Source organism: Sebastes fasciatus, chromosome 7 (genome assembly GCF_043250625.1).
Source record: "Sebastes fasciatus isolate fSebFas1 chromosome 7, fSebFas1.pri, whole genome shotgun sequence".
NCBI classification, from domain to species: Eukaryota; Metazoa; Chordata; class Actinopteri; order Perciformes; family Sebastidae; genus Sebastes; species Sebastes fasciatus.
In genome coordinates this window covers 19,305,370-19,328,101 of record NC_133801.1, presented here as the reverse complement: position 1 = coordinate 19,328,101, position 22,732 = coordinate 19,305,370, and the positions used below count along the sequence as shown (strand labels likewise).

General features: G+C 39.5%; 1 protein-coding gene across 3 annotated transcripts in view; it reads right to left on the bottom strand.

Annotated features, from left to right (window-relative positions):
* Nucleotides 1-14,791: 14,791 nt before the first annotated feature.
* shox2 (shox homeobox 2) overlaps nt 14,792-22,732 on the bottom strand; it is a 10,088-nt gene continuing 2,147 nt past the window's right edge. For 2 of the 3 annotated variants that reach the window (XM_074642045.1, XM_074642047.1), the window contains 4 exons: nt 21,077-21,285; nt 18,322-18,379; nt 17,937-18,025; nt 14,792-16,325 (listed from right to left, as the gene is read on the bottom strand). In XM_074642045.1, coding sequence (XP_074498146.1) covers nt 16,032-16,325; nt 17,937-18,025; nt 18,322-18,379; nt 21,077-21,285 — 650 coding nt within the window. In that variant the 3' untranslated portion in view covers nt 14,792-16,031. The remainder of the gene's footprint in view (nt 16,326-17,936; nt 18,026-18,321; nt 18,380-21,076; nt 21,286-22,732) is intronic. The other variant, XM_074642046.1, reaches the window with a different exon arrangement.

Here is a 22,732-nt window from a genome sequence, read left to right as displayed (position 1 = left end):
GTGAGGGGGGAGCTCCAGACGTCGGTAACACTGAGGAAAGCGTTCATTTGCACATACCACCAACATTGCAACGATAAAGTTTTACATTAACTAACACTTAACAGAACACAATATACAGTTAAAAAACATATCACACTATCATTTATCTCCAGCTGGTTTTGTGACTCTTATGACTTGATACATAAGGAAAAATACTGCTGTGAGTAATTAGCTTGCACTCAGTATGACAGCTAACAGATAACACACACTATGCTAGCGACATGATCATAGACTGTGTATAAAGATGGACGACACGACAGCTCCCCAAAAGTGAAGCCAAAACATGTTGTTCGCCCCCTGGTGGCTGGCTGCAGTATAGGTCATAAACCGGACGAGATATGGGCAAAACTAAAAAATCTAAGCACACATCAAATAATTTTGTCCCAAAGATGGTTTCTGTCATTTTAGGTAGTTCTTATCATGCTGATGTATGTTTAAATTTGGTTTTAATTAGTTATTTGATGCTATAAAAAAAGGGGTGCGACATCATGAGTGACAGCGGCTCTGAGTGAAGTAGTCGCCGAGGCACCTGCAGACTTCTTTCTCGGGAATTGTACGTAGAGTAGGAACGTCGAGAGGAGATGTAACTTTAACTTTCCATAACCGTGATTGTTGCTTGTTGCTATGTATCAAACATAGACTATAAAAAGATCGTTATATACAGTCTATGGTTCATACAGTCACTGATCGTGTTGCTGGAATGAAAATATAAGATAGCAGACACGCAGATGAGGTTTCTGAAACACGAATCAAAAGTCTGTGTAATAGAAGATGCGTCAATTTGATCATAAATGTATTAATAGAGATTTTATGGTTACTTGTTTTGTTTTTTCGAAACGGCTACCGTGGTGCTAACATCGGTTAAGTGCAGCAGCTAGGTGGCTCTCACGCTAACAAGCTGTGGCCGTGCTCGCGATTGAGTCAGACGGGTGTATGTCACCAGCCATTGGCCGCGTAAGAAACTAAATCGTTCGTTTTACATTCTGCAAGATGATACTTATCCTGTTTTAGATCCTGTTGCCACTCTTTAATTTCAGATACCCTCTACTTTGCGGCTAACTGTACAGCCTCTCTCCTCTCTATCCATTCAGTCCACTTTGGCCGCCTGTATATGAGCATTTATGAGTCCTGTGACCACGGAGCACCCGGGGGGCATGTGCAACAGACCGGGAGACATCCTGCACTGGCTCTAAAGGTTATTCGGGCCAGCACTCCATTGCAATTGGTCCCTGTCTGGCTCTGTCACCAGCATTATGACTTCATCACCCTCGAGAGGAGAGGAAGAGAGGGAAAGAAAAACAGTTTGCACTCATCCGTCAATGTCCATCTCAAATTACAGCTCAACCAATCACCGGCGAGGATCAATAGGGAGCGGCTGGGCAGGTTGGGGAGGGACGAAGAGATGGAGAGAGAGTCTGAAGATGCCCGCTGAAAGACAGAAGAATAACTGATCAATACGGAAGGATGGATTTTGTCATTTTGAAAAGGGCTGTCAGAGGGTCGTTCACTCCCACCTGCTCAGAGCTATATCCTCCAACTAAGGCGGCGGATGACACATCGGTCCATCACGCCGCTCCGGCCCAATCCTTCTTCGCCTCTGCCTCGTTCGCCGCTATCGCACCGTTAGCATAAGTCATAAGTCATAAGTTTAGAGATAATGACACTCACAATGAGCAGGTATTACTTTCATTGGCTACCAATTTGCATAGATCAATGCTACACCTTCAGAGGGCAATCTCAAACAATGATCCGTCTCCTAATTGCGAAGCGATTTCATTATATCATTTCATCCTACGCCTCCTCCACATTCCATGTCACAATGTGCGTCGAGCCTGAACTCTGCACTCCTCCACGCACGAGGAGAGGAATATACACTGCCGGTCTGATGAGAGGCAGCCGGTGAGTGTGTGTGTACGCCGGGTGATTAACTCAATAAGAAACAAAGATCTCCTTTATTGGGATGCTCTCTGCTGTAATGGTTGTTTGATTGGGAGCCAGTGGCTCTATTGACAGGTGAAGTGGACTGATTAATGGGGGCTTAAGCTAGTAAGGATAACAGTCCTTCACATGGTTTATTTAACTCTAAAAGAGTGACTGATGGTCCGCTGCAGATGTGTCGTCTAAATCACTCCCCACTGAAGCCTCTAAACACAGTAATGGAGCCGTTTATGCACATCTCTTCAGGAAACATTGATTCGGAGGATTTTAATACAACCCACTGCTTGCTTTTGTTCTCTACATGTGAATGCTGCTACTACTACTTGAAGCTAATTATAACTAGATAATGAGAACCATGAAAATGTTCGATATTCAATCTTAAGGTCAGAACAGTTTTTAAGTCTAATAGCTTATATAATAGGGGATACTTCTTTCCCCAAAGGCACCAAGAAACTCAATACTAAAAGAAATATGCTTTGAACGGGAAGTAATTACTTTCTGGGTGGTAATTAATAACCTTAATGGTAACCCTGGGTCAATAATGCATTGATACTTTTAATTTAGAAGTTAAAAAGTTATGTTACAAAGTAATACAAAGCACTTCCACTATAGAACCAGTGTACCTTATAGCCAGCAGTGGGCAAGCTGTATTACAGCCCATTGTATGCTGCCGTATGCAAATCATTTGACCTAAGGTGCAGAGTTTTAAAGTAAGGCCAGAGCAGTAAAGGGAAAAGTGGTTTTAGTCAAAACAAAGTGTGCAGAGGAAGTGAATGAATATAGAGTATCAGTATTATGTCTGTCATGAGGGTCAAAGGTGACTTATTTGGGGCTTGGTTGAAGCTCTGGTTTCAATTCAATGGATCAGAATAGCTCAAATTGACACCAAGACCCATCTGCCCACTGAATTAATCCTCCACTCTCTTCCATTTGGCTGTTTTTTTTTGTTTTCTTTATCAGCTCCATCAATTTCTTTATTCATTCAGTTGACTTTTGAAAGGGGAGAGGTGACATGTCCCGGGGCATGTATGTGTTTTTTGAAAAAAATCCAGCGATTTCAAGTGTAACATTTGCAGACTGCAGGGTCACTGGCAGTTATATTTTCCCTCTCCCTCCTCTCTTTCTCTCTCTCTCTTTCTCTCTCTCTGTGAAATCGATCGTTTGTTTGTAAGGAGCTCAAACAGAGCGAGAGAAGGATTCAGAGCTGTGCTGGCAACGCGAGCAGAGCAGAAATGCTGCTGGGGAGAGAGGCAGGCAAAAGTCAGAAAACCTCCCCACTCTCACCGTCAGCGCACATGACCTTGGGGCCAGAGCGAGCTAGCGAGCGAGCGGGCGGAGGAACCGCCCAGCATGCGTTGGTGCATACTCAGAGGAATCTGGAAGGCAGAGTGGAGTGCGGGTCTGCGAGCCCTAGCCCTCTTCTTAAGTGAGTGCAAATTAACTGAAATAAAACTTTTTAAAGGTCAATATAAATTTGATTTGTTGTCTACATATAAACGTTAATAACGTTAGAACAAAGTTCCCCTGCTCTATGAAAAGGCTGCTCCGTTATGTTAATCTACTTGGCTGTTAAACATGAAGGGCAAGCAACAGGTGAGGAGCCTTTATGTGTGCGTCTGCGGCCCCTGCAAATAGAGATAGACCGTAGCGAAAACACAGAGAGTAGTCGACAGTAGCTGACACTGGCTATCAAACAAACAGCACAGAGAAGATGTCTGCCAAGGAAACAGCCTCCGGTGAGAAGCAGAGAATGAAGGAAAAGGGGGGAGAATAGAGCGATAGCGAGAGAAGATGACAGAATGACACACGGGGGACGGACATGTTTGTTTTTGTGTGAGAGGCTGCCTGTGAGAGCAGCGAACACGCTACTGTGTGTTCACTCTCTTCCTCTTGCTCTGTCATAGCCGTCTCAGTGGCGACTGAGGCGGTGGAGCCCCACGGGGGTCAGCCATGTAAGGAACATAAAAGGCCAATTTAATTTAGCACGTCCGCGGCTACAAAGTATTTTAATTCCGACAGCTGTGACTGAGGAGTTAATATTTGACTTGTCAGAAGTGGGGCCGGGGCCAGTGAATCATTGTAATTCTCATTAAGAGGCTCTCCCCCAGCAGCACCCTAATGCAGAATAATGAAAGTCAAGACGGAGTGAGCTTCTAATGCCAGTTGAGGCCTATCTTTTAATATTCCCCTCTTGATGGATTAGGGAAGCGGGAAATTCATCTTGGATCATAGGGCCTAATTTAATAAGGGATCATTCCAGGAGTATTGCATTTTATAATAATGTCATTTAAAGTGTCGTCTTCCATTTTTACTGTCCCATATGTATGCTTATATAATGGTGCCGGAGGGATGTGTTTTTACAGTGCTCGGATCTCTTCTGTGTCCACACACCCCCTCCAGACCACTGTCTCTCTGGTGTCTGCAGGCTCTCAACTCAGGCTTTCATTTCACATTTTGGTCATAGAGCCAATTGAGCGAGCAGCTATGAGAAGTTCAGTTACTCCAGCATGCTGCTGTTTCCCCAAATTATTTCTAATAGTATTTAGGAGAAATCACTGTGATATGAGTGTTGGGATTGTAAATATCACCCAAAGGAAATATTATAAAGATACATTACATTTGCTCCATCACAAGCTTCTAAAACCTCTCTCGGAGAGGCAGCGCTATATTTATCCAACCCACTCACGAAAGAAAAATGGCTTTTAGGGAATAAAGTAAACAAACGTGACTAATATGAAGAAGTGTTGACGTTAGCAGCGGAGCAGGGATCAAAATTATACCTCGTAAAGAAGGCTGGTATGAGTGAAAAATGCTGGATGTTACTGAAAACGCTTCAGTGAATGCATTCATGTTTTTTATGAACATGCAAGGCTCAGCAGAAAAAAAAACAATCTCAATACAATCTTTGTCATTTAGAATTTTCAATTTTGCAGATGCAACATGTTAAACAAGTCTCAAACCAAGTTACCACAAAACAGATTATAGTAATGCTTTTATTAGCAGTGGTACAGATCTGTATATACGGTGCGCTGCAGGCCCAGAATATCATATTGCTTATGTTCTTTCATATAAACTGCCAACGCATTATGGACTAATGATGTATAAAATTGTTTGTTGTTTAACAGCTAGCCTGGCTCAGTCCAAAGGTAACTAAATCCACATACCAGCACCTCTAAAGCTCACGAATTAACACGTTATATTTGGTTTGTTTATTCCGTACTAAAGCTGAAGTGTAAAAATACAAATTTGCCATTTTTTGGGAGGTTATGTGCCGGACTATTTCTTGGCCGGGTGCAGTGACTTCCTGTCGTCTACACTGGTTGCCTGGCAACTGCCCAAAGCCAAGGAATAGTCCAGATAATTGCTAATTTACACTTTGATTTTTGTACGGACTAACAGAGCCAGGCTAACTGTTTCCCCCGTTTCCAGTCTTTGTGCTAAGCTAAGCTAACCGGCTTCTGGTAATAGCTTTATATTTATCGTACAGAAGTGGTATCAATGTTCTCATCTAACTCTCCACCAGAAAGCAAATAGTATTTCCCCGAAATGTTGAACTATTTCTTCATCATTTCCTGAAGCATTGCTTTTCCTCAACTACCTTCCATTGTATGTAAAATGGTGGACAAACTCCTAGATTCATCTAACAATAGAATGCAATATAATATGATAATACCACAAACTAGTGTCTCAACATGTACATCTGTTTTAAGTCAACATATCTCTGTATATCTCATATCTCTATATTTATCAGGGGGTGGGGGAACAAATCGATACAGCATAGTATCGCGATATTTTGCTTCGATACACAAACATCAAGTATCAACCTTTTATTATATAAACTATTAACCTCTTTACAATCAGACAAAGCTAGAGTGAAATACAGATGTCATATGAAACTAGAAAACCTAAGGAATCGATTGGTACCAACCAACCATGTCATGTTAGCTTGCCGGGAGTATGCTAAATAACACTGCAAAGTTACGCTAAATTTAATTCATTAATTGCCATTTTCAAAGGGTCCTTGACCTCTGACCTCAAGATATGTGAATGAAAACTTTGAGATTAATGGAGTGAAAACTGTATCTTATTAGATAAAACAGATGTTGACAAACTGCATAAATAAAATCACAATATATCTTTGCAATAAGATCGTGTCTTAAGTATTGTGATAATATCGTATCGTGGGGCCTCTGGTGATTCCCACCCATATTTATTACAATGCTGCTGTGTTATTTATGCTAAAAAAAAAACACAATTTAGGGAAGAAAACCAGGCGTTGGTCTTTTTGAGTCATGAGTTGTTGCCTTGTTGTCATCAACAACCCTTGTAGGTCTATGAGTCATTACATTTCAAGCTTGAGATTTGCTGGCATGTGTTTAACCTAAACCAGCTCCTGTCCCCAGCGTCTCTTAGGTGGTCCTACAAGAGCACTTCCAGCACACAGTGTGTTACGTGTGACCCTTTAAAAGGGTCCCTGTCATCATTAAGATAAGAGTCCGTCTCTCAAACATGCTTTAGCTCAACAAAGTGCTTCCTCTTTGGCACACTCATGTCTTGTGCACCTCCGTCTACTTTCTCCAACATACTCTTCTCTCTATCTGTTTTGCTCATATCACTGCCCTTGTCCTCCTCTTTATGTCCGTCCTCCCTCCACATTCCTCGCTCTTTAGTCCACTAAAGCCTAATGTCAGTCAAACTGGAATTTTCCAAAACGATTCAGGTCCCAATTTTAAATCTAGTTTATGAATATCACTGCGGGTTGAGAGATATAGTTGTTTTCAATCGGCTTCCTTCCTTCCTCTCTATAACACAACCATCTATCTACCACAGCAAGTGTCAGCTATTTTAGGATGCATGCGATATTCATTATACGTGTGTCACTTCCTTGAAAAAAATTTTTTCCCATTGCAAAACAAAAAGGAAGGAAAAAGTTTTTCTCGCGGTGCATACCTCCAACTTTTTAAAGATTCACTCTTACAGAAGCAAATCAGTTTCCCATTCTTCCCAATGTAGGCTTTGCACGTCCTCGTCGAGGAAGCCACTGAGTAAACACCATCTTGCATTAAATTGTGTGTAATACCAACAGATACACTGACAGATTCTAACAGCCACTTACTGTCTTTGTTTAGTTTATATCTAAAGAGTCTGAAAAACAAGAGTATGAGAAACTCAAAGAGATAGGGAGAGGCTGTCACACACTGAGAAGTAGCAATATCACAGGAGGGAGGGAGGGAGGGAGCGCGAGTGAGGGCCAAGTTGCGAGATCTATTTTTACATCCCATTTCAGAATGAGATAGTGTCCTTCTCTCACACCTCCCGCTGTGGAGGAAGCTAATGCAGGCCTATTTAATTAGACGTTGGCAGATTGTTGAGCCAACACTGTAATCCAATAGAACGTCGCACCACTATGGGGTCCTGCCTCCTCCGATGCCTCCTTGGCCCCCATAATGCAGCTCAGTCAGCTCTTCGCATTTTTGTCTGCCCTTCTCTCAGCTTGTGACATCAATTTACATTAGCCTGCATTGAAACAAGATGCATTCTTCCCACCAGTGACTCACCCGAACACACACACACACACACACACACACAGCCCACTCAACCTTCTCCTCCCAGTTGAACTTGACACGGTCCCCCCACCATTATACATTACCTTTCATGCTCATCTTATTAGCCTATAATAAGGCATGTGTACATGTGTGCGCGCGTGTGTGTGGTCCTCGTATGTATTTATCATCCAGTCCGGGGAACGGCGACTTACATGCACTTGCCTGAGGAGTAAATTACCATAGCAATACAGCTGTCAATACTGCTGTATCAATGAGGGGACACAAGTGGCAGGATCAATGAAAACATCTGAATAAGATGCCCTGGATGACAGACACTTTCCTGCTTTAAAATCCTATTACTGCTAAAGCACTTGACCTTTTGCTCCCATATTCTGCTGCCCTAAAGACTTATTAATATACAGGAGGGTGCTCAGGATAGGTAAACGTTAATGTTCATGGATGATGCTTTAACGTGGAATTAAAGGATACATACAGTAAGTGATTGCATAATGACTCAGTCCAGTGTTATAATCTCATTTGACACTGTAAAAAAATTTGCAAGAGTTGCTTATGTGGAAATTAAAAACTGGAATGAAGACATTTATCAATCAGTATAATATATTTTTTAAAGATATTTTGAAGCATTTTGCCTTTAATTTATACAGCTGAAAAGCAGACAGGAAATGTAGCACGTTAGAGAGAGGATGACAAATGTCCCCGGCTGGACTCGAACCGGGGAAGATGCAGTTTATTTGGTACACATCGGTCATATCTAGAAGGTAACCCACAATTTGGGAAACTCCCGCCAGATGGTTGAGGTTAGGCATTGACCTTGAATAGTTACGGTGAGGATATGTCGTCGGTCAGTGAGCCTCGCGAGAGTTTTTGCATGTTTTTGCACATTTTTGCAATTAGCGGGTTACTTTCTAGAGACGACTGTACACATCTTAGCCCTTATGCCACCATGACAACCCAGTGTTGCATTTTAATCATATAAACATTCATTGTACCCAATATAATTCAGTGGTGGAATGTAACTAAGTACTTTTACACAAATTTGACTTTACTTGAGTCTATGTTATGCTACTTTGTACTTCTACTGTTACTGCTTACTATTTTATTATTATTGTTAATTATTTTTAATGAGCTTATATGATGCTCTGCTAAAGAGTGAACCCAACAGTATATATAATAAAACAGTAAAATGCTATTTACACATTAAACCTGCAGTAGGCAGAATATTTTTGGCATCATTGGGCAAAAGTTTCATAATAACCTTTCAGCATATTGTAATTCAAGTGTTCTGAGAGAAAACTAAACTTCTGCACCTCCTCATGGCTCTGTTTCAGGTATTAAAAAAAATCTACTTTGGTCAATCACAGGTCATTTCAGAGAGAGAGCGTTCCTATTGGCTGTTCATTCAACAGAGGCAGCTGTCAATCACTCGCGACTTCCAATCAAATGGTCAAACTAGGCAGCGCTGATCAAATATGAATCAATTTTCTGTTACTGTGATGCCTATTTCTTAACCTCAGATGTTTTCAGAAACATCTTGTAGTGAACTGTTTAGCTGTAAAATGAGAAAGTTTGCTGGTGAGCAGTGCTTGGGATTTCCTCAACTGATCTCAACATGGCTGCCGAGTCACAGACTTTCTCATTTTACAGCTAAACAATACACTATAAGATGTTTCTGAAAACATTTAAGGCGAGAAATAAGCATTACAGTAACAGAATATTGGTTCATATTTGATCAGCGCTGCCTTGTTTGACCGTTTGATCTGAGTTCACGAGTGATTGACAGCTGCTCAGAGACAGCAGGCTCCAGCTCGGCTCTGATTGGTTGTTTTCCTCCGTTCTGTGAAATCTTGTAGATGCCATTAGGAGCACCGGAGGACACAGAGGCACATGATTTATTTTTCAGATTATCTGTCTCATGCACTACTGTCAGGATATAGTGACCTTTTTATAAAAAACTTTTTTTAATAATGTTTGCTCCATTTCCACCCACTGCAGCTTTAAGTGACTTTTTCACTGCAGGTAAAGTATTTTTAGGTTGCAGTTCTGCTACTTTTGATAAAGAATGACAGTAGAGAGCTGACAGGAAACACAAGGAAAGAGACAAAGAACACTTTATTTTTTCTGTTTTCTTTTTACTTCTCTTTCTTTATACAGCAATAACTGGTTTCAGACAGCATATACAACGTACTTGAGAAAAATAGTCAATAACAGATTAACGTTATGTATTCCAAAATAACTTGAACAGATGGGCACCACAGAATAGTTTGCATATTAAATGTCCAAATCTTAAAGTCTTTTAAAAACATAAATCATCAACTTTACATCATTATGATAAATATGGCACATATTCAGTTTTATTGGATGCTCCCCATAATAAACTTTCCCTCCTGACAGGTTTGCCAGTAGTTCAGAGCAATTTCATATAATGAATATAACATATTGTTAATGTTTACAGATTCCTTCGGTCACATTCTGACACAATCACAATGCATTTCTCACAAAGTTATGATGTGTTTGAATGCAACTATGGAATGAAAAAGCATGCATAAATTGCAGCCAACGTATCCATCATAGACTTGTATGTTTTCTAACATCAGTAAGATGTATTGATTTTTGTACTGCACATACTCAGATTTATGGCTATGTGAAAACAACTAACGGCTTTATGAGTATAACATTTACAGTATACAGGTGATTGATGCTTATACTGAAAAACCAGGGGCTATTTTCCATCACATGTAAACTTTGCCTTGACCGCACACGTCTGTCACCAGTTCAGAGAGCATTCAAAGGCGGTTGACAGATATATAAATGGTCATAAATGCTTTCCTGGACAGAATGTTGAAAAAGCTTTTAACCCCAGAATGAATGATCCTGGACCTCCCCGAATTTAGCCACATTAAAAAGACACTTGAGCATCCTGATGCAAATATTGGGGTGATTTGTCAGCTTTTTTTGGTCATTTCAAGACATTTTAAAATGACATTTTGTAAACTCCAGACAGCGTGAATACAATCAATATGGGATGAGTTAGGCCTGTGTTTCCAAGACGCTTTTTGTAATTTAAGAGTCTGTGTACAAACATCTGATGATGGAACAGCAAGTACTCGATTATACTCACACACAGATGATTGGATCTTACCAGCTTGTAAATACAGAGCGGCATGGACCAAATGTTTAACATTTACTGTGTGCCACTCATCTCTCTCTCTCTCTCTCTCTCTCTCTCTCTCTCTCTCTCTCTCTCTCTCTCTCTCTCTCTCTCTCTCTCTCTTCTCTCCCTTTGCATTTCATTTTGTTCTCTTTTTCTCCGAGACCACAATGCACACACAAAAATGCACGCAAACTCACCCCACAATGCACCAAATGTCACCTTTTTTCACTGGAAACAATCAAATCCCCTCAGAGCTGCTAATGCCCACAGGTCTCAACACATACACCCTTGTTATGTCTTCTTCCCAGGGCAGGGAGTTATACATTATGTTATCTCCCTAATCTGCAAACCAGCTGCAACTGGAAATGAATTAATAACAAATAAAATGCGCCCAGTACATAAAAATGTGTAGATTGCCCCGGGGCACCTAAACAGGAAGCAGTGAAACAATTAGACTTCTTGTTTTGTTCTGACCTCTGTTTTGTTTTGTTCTACTTAGCTGCTGAATAGAAGGAGCTGGAGATAGAGACTGTTGTTTTTCTTTGTCTGTAATCACCACGGCTAAGCCTCCCTGGTCATAGCAGGGGTCAAATCTGTGCGAACACCCACTTTTCATCCTACAGTGAAATTAAATACAGTGTTACAGTCGAGCTCTATGAATGCTGTAATTCTCCGCTGACTGCAACCCACACCGAGTGCTGCGGTTAGCCACCCAGGCCTATACGGTGCACGCATGTGATAACAGGCAGCGATATGGCGTCCTAATTGCTGGCCTGAGTGCTATTGGAGGGAGTTTTCAGCAGGTTTCTTTTTCACTTTCGCTCCATTTGATGTCTTTGAAGTCACTCTTTTATCTGCCGTTGCTCCTGATGGCTGTTGTCTTTGGTGCGGTGCTGTGTGCGCCCTGCTCTTTGAGCACTCCTAACATGTAACAAAGGCAAAGCCCCTTAGAGAGAGAGGAAGAGAAAGGGAGCATACTTTCTCACATAAATTCATACAGCGTGGATACAAACAGTATATACAATCACATTTAGCCACAGCCATTCACATGCAGAAAAAAAAAAGAAAAAGTGCCTCGGCTGTCAGTAGAAACTGCTCTGTGTGGTTGTTTAACGTGCCCTAATTTGATAAAGGGCCAAGTGCGGGAAATGAGAGAGTAGTGTATTTGTCTCTGGGGTTGTAGTGGGGTAAATATAGCAACAAGACAGCACCAGTTGATATGAAGGATTCCATGGTGTGGAGTGCTGTTGTGACTCACCAGGCTAGGATGATCTCTTTGTGTGTGTGCGTGTAGGTGTGTGTGTGTTTGCTTGCTTACATCCATTTGGATTTATACATATTGTTTTCATTCATTTGATGAACTTGAATAGACTCGACTCCTCCAACATGGTGTACAATAATCCATTATAGAGAGAGAGTGTGTATGAGTTGAGGAAGGAGGGAGAGACCAGGGGAGAGCGTGGAGCGGTTGCGAGACGGAAAGACAGTGAAGCCAGAGAGAGAGAGAGAGAGAGAGAGCCTGCGTGGCCGTGGCTCCCGGCTGGCTGCGTGGGGGTGTGTGTCTTAAGAGTGTGTTGAGAGGAGAGCGAGAGCGCTGGTCGTCTCCATGTCTAATCAGGAGAACACTTGTGTGTCCCCGTCTCATTGTCTCCTGGGCCCCTCAGGGCGGAGGCCCTCCACTCCACCGCTACACCTCAGGACATGCTGATAGCTGCCGGTCCTAGCCACAAGGGCAGGACTTTGGATTGTATAGTCGTGAAGAAGCATATATAGGGAGGAAAATGTTTAAAAAAGCTGTTGTGTAGACTGAAAAAAATGAGAGTAAACGCACAGACTCCATTAGGGTATCCTTCAGGTGACACTAAATATTACAGGGGATTTAATTATCCCTTCATAAAATCACGGTTGTTTTCATTATTTTCACCATACAGGAATGTCCTTGTGGTGCACTCGCTTGGTGACACTTGTAGTTTATGGCATGTTTTCAATCTTACATACTATAATAATAATAGTATATGAGATTAGAAAATAAGTCCTCAACCTTTTAAATCATGTTTTTTTTTTAATTCCAAAGGAGGATTTGTCATGCCTTCAAACAAAATTAGATGCCTTAGACCCAATTGTTCTATATGAAATGACTGCATAATAATGTCGAACAGTGTAATTAATGTGACATCTGATGAACTTGACCTCACTCACAAAAAACACAGCCAGGTCACTCACTACTACACTGTAAGCAATTGCTGTTAATTTACAGCAGGATTTCAACAGTATTAACCTGTTATTGCTAAAAAACAGTGCTTTACTGTTAATACAAAAGAAAACCTGTTAAATTACGCTCATAGGCCGTTTTTTAACTGAACTATAATGCATTCTTAAAAAGCAGCACTTTACTGCTGATCAACTGTCTAAAGTATCATCTGTAACAGTTTCAAGTAGTATTTATTTTAATTCTGGGACCTGATCTGCACATGTGAGGCTTGTAAATTGCACATGATTGTAAAATCAGTGAAGTAGCTCTGTTCTTCACTCACATGTTGTTATGGTTTGCATTCTGTGCTTGTAGCCAGCTAGAGACAGACATTTGGGGAAAAGTGTCAACAAGTCTATTATAGCCTTTTTCCTAACAAGTGCCTTTAATTGTATTTAGTGTGACTATTCCTATGTCTGTAACCTGCTAAGTCTATTCATCTAGGCAACAAATAATGTTTATTAAAATGTATGAAAAAAATAAATAGTGCATTAAAACAAATCAGTAAGATAATGTAAAAGAAATGTGAAAAACAGCTATATAATGTATCTTTAAACAGTAAATTAACTGTAAAATACTGTGAAATTAATACAAAAAAACCTGTATTTTTCATTAACAGTACAAAGCTGTACATTTCAGCGACAGTATAATAATGTTAATTTTACAGTAACATAAAGGCAACCCTGCTGCCAGTTCTTTACTGTTATTTTACTGGGTAAGTCTTAACAGTGTACAGTCTCAGGACATGCAGGCGCGCCCCCGACCCCCCAGTGCGCGCTCCCGGCTCCTCAGCAGTTTCCCAGTTCCGTCTCCTCCATTACTGGCGAGGCTCTGAATCAATAATTCAATAGTTTTGGCGTCTAAATCCTGCCCCAAACGGCGGGGATACACAAACACTCCAGACTCTAGTGCAGACTCTGTGAGATCAGTATTAATTAATAGCTAAAGACATTGTGTTTTGTGTGGAAATATCGGAAGGGTTGTAATGCGATCCGGATCCCTATAATTATAGTTCTCCCTGTGTCAGGTGTTTATTAAATGCTCAATAAGAGGCGGTTAAGATGTCAGGAAATGAATCAGGCGCATTTGTAAGTCAAGTGAGGCGGGCGTTAATAAATGATTTTCACAAAGACCTTGGCTTTGTTTTACTTTGCCCGTATATTTTTTATGCATAATGCCCCAAACTTTGGGTCATGACGCACAAAACAGACAACATTTTAATTCTAAGAGAAGATGGGCAGGAGGCAAAATTCAACACAGTGGAATTACATCGAATACCATTAACCTATTAATATTATTTTATGTAAAAACACATTTATACTGACAATATCTTGGTGAAAAAAAATCTTTTATGCCACAAACACACTGCGGGTGTAATAACATACAATGTTGTTTTATATAATTAATAGACTGTTGGGGTTTAGTTTATTTAGGCTAATTATTGCAAGAATAACAGAGTGTTTTCAAATCAAAATGAGCAAAAAATATATAATATAGTGTGCATTTCAAGTGCTGCAAAACTTTATCTTTGAGCCACTGAACGGCCCCTTTTCTCTTTATCCTTTATCTGCCAGTTTTTCTAGCTTGTACTGGAAATTGCCAGCACTCCTCTTCCAAACGCTCCATAACCAAATGATGAATAATGCATCGGTTTGGCATGGGAGCAGCAACAGACAGCCATGTTCCTGACTAAACGGGCCTGTCACAACTGTGACGTTATCAAAAGACCTATAGCTACAGGCATGAATTATTAAAAACATGTTGCCCTCAAAGCTTTACCGACAGCAGCAATAATAATAATAATAATAATAATATTTTAGGCCAATTAAAAATGATAAAATAATGTCAAGTCATTAAAGAAACTTTAGTTAATTTATTATAGGAACGAAAAACATTTTTGTTTAGGTGGATTCACGTTTCACATGTGATGGAAAAAGTAAAACAATTCCATGATTCTTCTTCTTCTTTCTTTTTTTTTTTTTTTTTTAGAAACCCGTGCCTCAGGTAAGTTCACTTTCACTGTTATAAAAACATCAAAATTACATACAGAAAGCACATGATTTTTTTTTAATACACGGAAAAATAAAGTAAAATACAAAATGAACAAAAATTCCCCCACAAGGCGTTTTCATAAAGCCACTAAAATAATAATAAAAAATAATGCATGTTTTTCTTGTGTATAAACATATTTTACACGTGCCCGTACCAGTTTGCATCTCGTGTTAAAGATAATGCTCCTTTTAAAAAGGTTGACAAATCACCACCTTTATAATGGACACTAGATCTGGTTATTCTGACAAAAAAAAAGTTCAGCATAGCCTACACACATATATTATAATCTCACATTTCTGGTGTTTCACCTTTTACCAGAGGAGGTCCAAACAAGGTCAAATACAGGCCAAACATTCAAGTGAGTTCCTCAGAGAGAGAGGAAGAGAGAGAAAGAGAGAGAGATGGCTCACATCACGTCATCCGTGAAAAGACAAACTCATGCAAAAACACTGCTTGGGCATTTTTGAATTTCGGAAAACAGAAAAAGGGAGAAACACTTTGGAATATTGTCTTTTTTTTGTCAAAGAATTCCCACTCTGTCCTTTTTGCAGAGTTTTTATAACGAGGCCAGCCTCTATATAGGTTCAAAATCATAAACAATAATAATATAATATTAAAAACAGAAGTGCAGAATGGTTCGCCTTGTTTGACAAAGTATCGACCGTCCCAGCTGCATTGTCCTCCTCCTCCTCCTCTTCTTCTTCCTCATATGGGTTTTCCCGCCGTCCTTCCTCAGCCACATGGCTGCAGAGAAGGATCCACTTTTTATTTGGCGTCCAAAAAAAATCACACCTGTGTAGGCTATATGACGTCACAGTCTCTTCTTCTTTTTTTCTCATAAATAGCCTATATTTTTATAGTTATACTCGTCGTCCTTCATTTTTTAAAAAAAGAAAACATAAATATCGTCCTTGGATAATTTCTTCTCACTTCCCTCTTCTTCACTTTGAAAGTGTTCAGTGTCTCGCGAGGAGGATGCGGCAGCAGCAGGCATACGCACGAGCTGCGTCCTCCCACAGCAGTCTACCTGGCGTCACAGTCCCAGCGCGGCCGTGTGCTTCTTGGCCTTCAGTCTCAGGTCTGCGATGCTGGAGTTCTTGCTGGTGTTCTTGGCGGCGGCTGCGGCGGCCACGACGCTCGCGGCGGACGCGGACTCGGCCGCGAGCGTCGCCAGCGGCAGGCCGAACGGCGGCGCGGGGAACATCATGTAGGGCGCGTGCGCCGCCAGGTGAGAGTGCAGGTGGTGCTGCGCGTGGGCCACGGCGCTGTCCAGCTGCAGTTGCGCCTGCACCTGAAAGGAGAAGGGCGGCACGTTGCAATGACTATCCTATAGGGACGGGACGAGAAGGGGGGGAGAACATGCGTTAACTTTTTGCAGTGGGTTGATGTGTGCAGTGAAGGCTCATTTCACTACATAGTGGCACTAGTGGTTCAACAAGCATCTGTATGAGGAGGAGGCATGGGTGACCTTGTGATTACAGAGGTCATCATTCATTCAGCTGGTTCAGGGTTCAATCCCTGAGCTTTTCTACTGAAGTGTCATTGAGCAATATCACTGGATACCATCTATATACTTCTATAGTGACATTATTGACTACTGCAACTCTTGTGAACCAAAGGTCAAATTTGAGTTTTTTATTTGGACATCAATAGCATGAAATGGGAATCTTGGGCCTTTGCCTATACAAGATAATAAACCCAGACTTCACTAAAATCCAATGCAATATAAATTGTAGGGGTGTAAGAAAATATTGAAAATATCGGGATACTATGTTTTGTGATACTGTGTTGATTCTCAAAAACACTATCAATTTTTAATTAATAATAAAGTTTACATGCAATGATTCGTGGCAGACAGTGGCTCAAATTGCACAAAAAGTGCTATGATGTTGGATGTTACAGAGACTTTTCTACTGAAGTGTCATTGAGCAATATCACTGGATGCCATCTATAGTTCTAGTGACATTATTGACTACTGCAACTCTTGTGAACCAAAAGGTCAAATTTTAGTTTTTATTTGGACATCAATAGCATGAAATCGTATCTCAAATCAAACTTTCTTTGATTGCCCTTGGGAATCTTGGGCCTTTTGCCTACAAGATAATAAACTCAGACTTCACTAAAACTTCAATGCAATATAAATTGTAGAGGTGTAAGAAAATATTGAAATATTATGTTTTGTGATACTGTATGGATTCTCAAAAACACTATCGATTTTCAATTAATAATAATAAAGTTTACATGCAATGATTCATGGCAGACAGTGGCTCAAATTGCACAAAAAGTGCTATGACGCTGGATGTTATGTGATTCATGCGAATGCATGATCTGATTGCATAAGAAAGTCAACTTTTTTAAACAGATTTTATGCATATGGCGGTGTGTTCTTTATACTATATGACAGTTTTCCTAAAATTAGAAAAAATAGCAATATATTGCCGTGCTTACAGTATCGCAATATATCACAATATATTGAATCGTAACCCCTGTATCATGATACGTATCGTATCGCCAGAGTCTTGCCAATACACAGCCCTAGTAAATTGTAAACAGTATTTGTCCAGACGCTCACACAGGTGCACAGTTTAATATATCAAAAACAAACCAATACAACCATGGAAATTCTACTTTTGTGTGAGGTAGGGAAACATTCAGAAACTCCTGGCCTTTCTATTTGACACTCTGAAGTATGTGTACTTGCTCCAGTAAAATAGGCACAAAAATGAGCCACACAAAACAATAGAGGGAATTTTCCAATTAGGTTGTACAGGCTACGCTGTGTTGGCACAGTGTGTTTTTGTCAGTGTGGTAATAAGAGTTTAGTTACCCCCTACATTGGAACTGGAGTCTCTGCATAGCACTTGGGCAGAGCCTGTGCCAAGACAGCAGTCCGGGGATTGGTCTGATTTTTAAGACTAGAGGCTTCAAAGCAACTTGCCTGTTGGAATGGCATCCGTAAAGCCCCCACGTTGACATATGGAGCTACACGACAAGCTTCAAACTGATTTGCTGCTCCAATCAGGACTCCTGCAACAAAAGAAAAGCACAGATGATAGCCTAATTGTGAGGAGATTTTTTTTAAAAAGAAAACACACACAAAGAAGTAAACTGTAGCAGTATAAGCTGATTGTCAGAGTAAACTTTAATAAGATAAACTAAAAGAAATCACAGTGCTTTTGATGGCTTAATTAACTGGAAATGAAGCCACTTCCCAAATAAGTAACACTTGCATACAGATAAAAAAAGATGCATGCATTTGAGGAATATAATAGAAATAGAAATATTTTTTTTTTTTGTGGGAGCATGCAAAGATAAAAGCGTACCTTTATGTAACTGGTTCTCCTGCTTTCTGCATTTGGCTCTTCTATTCTGGAACCAAACCTGCAGGGACAGAAATTAATTAGAGAGCCACTGATTGGCAGCTGCTTGTGAGGACCATGTGTAATTCCTCTCAAAGTGACAACAACCGCAGAAAAACAATATCCCCCAGGAGCACTGAAATATTAATGGCACTGCTTAACCCCAGATTTGAATTATTACATTTAGTCTACAACAAGAGGATGATAGTGGTGGTGGTGGTGGAGGAGAGAAAGGGAGGAAAGTAGTAAATCTAGAAAAAGAGGGACATTAAAACCGTATTAGGAGAACAGAAACACCCTTGTTTGTTGGAAATGTGCACAGGACTTATTGGGCTATAATAAATAACCTTGTCAGCGTCGGTTTCATCTTTCTATAGATTAGTGTCCCAGAAGAGTTGAATGGACTCTCACATATCGAATAGCAGCGATGCTATTACGGTTTTGGACATCAGAGCAAGGCGATCTGAGAGCATCTCCCTCCTTTTCTCTTTCCATCTCTCTTCTCCTCTCATTAAATGACCGCTGAAATTAATTACCCTTATCTGCAGGAAAATCCATGTCACAGAAACGCTTAAGCAGTTTTTTTTTATTTATTTTTTTGGGTCTAATCACCACCATAGCACACACTTTGCACACACAAAAAAAACCTGCGCTTCAAAGACTTTCTCTTTCTTCCTTCTGTTGAAATTTGACAAGCGTCAATTTTTTTTCAGAAAAAAACGCCTTTGGAACACAGATTAAACGATTCATTTCTATGATAATCTGCTTTGAATCTCCACAAACACAAAAGATCGGGCTAAATTAGCCCATAATAATACAACACATGTCAATCTGCAATCTTCTCCCCTTATACATTACATCCATATACACACTGCAACAGTGAAAGCATGATTGAAATATATCGATCTGGCTGTCAGCATGCCTTCATTTATTGACCACAGTATTATGTCAATCGGAAGTCCCTTTTTGTGCAGCTATATAATTTATCGCCATGATAAAAGCAAATGCTTGTTATTGATTTGAGGGTTTTTAAATCAAAATGAAAATGTGGTGCATGCAACTGGTAAAAAAAAAAAAAAGATATAATAGTCCAACAGAGAGAGAAAGGGAGAGAGAGCTGCTTGATTTTGAACATAATACATAATTTATGCAAATCCCCGAGCTGTGCGCCTTGTTCGTGGATACAATACGCCTTATTGGGGAGATTCCAGTTCAGGCTGGGAGAGCCCTGCAAAAAAGCTGGCTTTAACTTTTTTTTTTTTTTTGGGAGGGGTGAAGGGTGAGTTTGGGATGGCCTGTTTTATGATTTCTATTTCCCACTATATATAACCAGCCATATTCAAGATGGAGAAAATGCTCAGTCCTGCAGCCAGGACATATACAGAATAGAAGAGACTGTAATAATATATTATTATAGGGTTTTGATGCATCAGATGTCTATATGTTCATTGTCCCCCCGCCCCCCCAACCAACCCCCTGCTCCCATTTCACAAGGCATGTCTGAATGGCTGAAGCCTTACTGGGTTTCTGCGCAGATGGTCTGTCCCCATGAAAAACGACAGCATCTCTGACAAACACAAACCCTTGGTAACATATACACCCCCCAGAAACTGAAGACAAATATTTGTAGGCTTTTTATTTGTTTCATAATAAGGATTAAAACGATTCTCGTGATGCAAAACAAAGTCCTGGTTGAGATAAGTTAATACAAATTAAACAATCAAAACAAAGCTAGGAGAAAATAATCTAATCAGAAAATTATTATTATTATTTTTTTTAAATAACATTTTGATGGTGAACTATGTTTCTTCCTTCTTTAAAAATCTTATTCAATTTATTAAAACCTACAAACACCCATGGGATTCAGGCCTACTAGTGTATGTCTGTGCACGTTATTATAGGCTATCTTATATATTTTAAAACCTCCTTAAAACAAAATGTTATCCCACTGTGTTTATGCGTTATATATCAAGCTTATCATAACATAAATTAGTGTAAATATTATTAACCCCCCCCCCCCCTGGAAAAAAAAGATAGAATATGAGAAAAACGTGGGTACATTTCTTATTATGTTTTCCTTCTATTATTATTATTATTATTATTATTATTATTTATTATTATTATTATTTATTTATTTATTTCAGTTTAAGCATGTGGGTCCCTTTCTTGTCCAATGTTTTTGGCACATACAGCCTGTACTCGTATACACATATAGTGCCATATGATAATGTTTTTAATGGTAATAATAATAATTATTTTATTTTTATTTTTTTTTCACTAATATGTTTATTGGGTTTTCTTATTTTCACAAACCCAATAAAAAAACAAAACAACAACAAACACTGGTACAGATCAGATAAAAAAAATGTATAAAGGAGGTCATAGGAAATAGTCCATAGTGCAGGGAAGTCACAGGATATATATGAATTCATGTTCAAGAGACTCCTTGTGAAATAATGGAAGAGAGTTCAGGTCCAATATAATTCAGATAAGGCTGCCAAATATTGTGGAACTGATCTACTTTGGCATATTATTTCATTTTCAATAATTATTTTTCATTTTGTTTTGATAATTTACTTAGATTTAAGGGCCCCCTATGTGACATTTTTGTCTAACCAAACACGTCTCAATGCTGCCTCAATATTATTAAAATTATTATTATGATCATATTCATGTTATTACTTTATTTCCCCCCCCAGTTTGAGAGGACTCTTCCTACCTGTACTCTGGCCTCCGACAGTCCCAGTCTCTGGCTGAGCTCCTCTCTCATGAAGGCGTCCGGATAGTGCGTCTCGTCGAAGAGTCGCTCCAGCTCGTTGAGCTGCTCTAATGTGAAGTTAGTCCGACTTCTCCTCTGTTTGATTTTCGCCTGAGCCTCGTCCTCTAAAGGCTTCGAGTCCTCTTTCCTTTCCTTCACGTCCGTGTTGCCTGAGAGAGAGAGAGACAGAGAGAGAGAGAGACATCAGCATCATGGAGCTGTAGGTGTGTTATAATAAAGGAGGTTAAACTTTAGAGGTTATTTTGTTTTTATATTTGTACTAAATTAGGATCAGGATGAATGCATTGTTTTGTTTTCACTTTGTCATTAGTCTATTTTTCTATTTTTTTCTGCTGATTCGTGTTGAAAATCAAATGTTCCAATCTGTGGTCACATATTTATGAAATATTTATTATGTTTTTTACAATGAACAACGAGCTTTAATTCTCATATCAATCACATAACACATCGGTTTGATACAGCTTAAACAAATCTTTTGTAAAAATGAGCCAAATGTGCAAACTGTACCCCCAGATTAAAGGGTTAATAACTTAAATAATGTGCACTACAGAAATTATTATCGAGCTGCACTGATTGAAATAAATCCTAGATGATAAGAAAGACATCAGCATCATGGAGCTGCACTTTGACCTCCAATCTGTGGTCATCATCTTAACACGTTTATGAAATATGTATTATGTTTTTTACAATGAACAACGAGCTTTAATTCTCATATCAATCACATAACATACATCGGTTTGAAACAGCTTAAAAAAATATTTTGTAAAATGAGCCAAATGTGCAAACTGTACCCCCAGATTAAAGGGTTAATAACTTAAATAATGTGCACTATATAGAAATGATTATCGACCTGCACTGATTGAAGTAAAACCTAGATGATAAGAAAAGAAAGAAAGAAAGAGAGACATGCCCTCCCAGCCCTCACATTCACATATCACAGAGCTATCAGACCTCGGATGTTTTGTAGAGCTACATAAAGCTCTTTAATTATTAACTGCTTATAAATATGCAACGCTGTGCCCACTGTTGGATGTCTGATACATGCTTGTCGTCGCAGATCCGCTTTTAACCACGCTGCCCATGACGAACAGATGTCATCTTTTTACAAGCCACCCCACTCTTAAGATATACATCTTGTCCTGTGTGTTGTTATATTTTGTCCCAACAGTTGGCTTTCTTTTCTTAAAATGTATTAAAAAAATATAGCAATTTGGAATTGGTCGTTTGGCAGCATTCAACACAAAAGCAATTGTTTATATTTAATTAAATATTTGCAGGTTTAAAGTATGATTTTATGCTGTCTTTAATCTCTGATTATTATTTTTATTTTGTTGCTACTATTTTCGTTATGATAATAGAAAAAAACTGTATTGAGGACAATTACGAAAAACAATTCTTCCACCTAAAATCTATTTTATATTTTTACTATGAGATCATCAGATTTTTTTTATTCAAGCCATCTATATCCTACTATTTTACCTGATGTGCTTTCACACCTGACATCTATGTGACACACAGAAATGACAGCGCCTGATTGCCACCTTTCATGTGCAGTGATGTCTGTATATGTCAGCTGTTTGATGCGTCTTCATTACT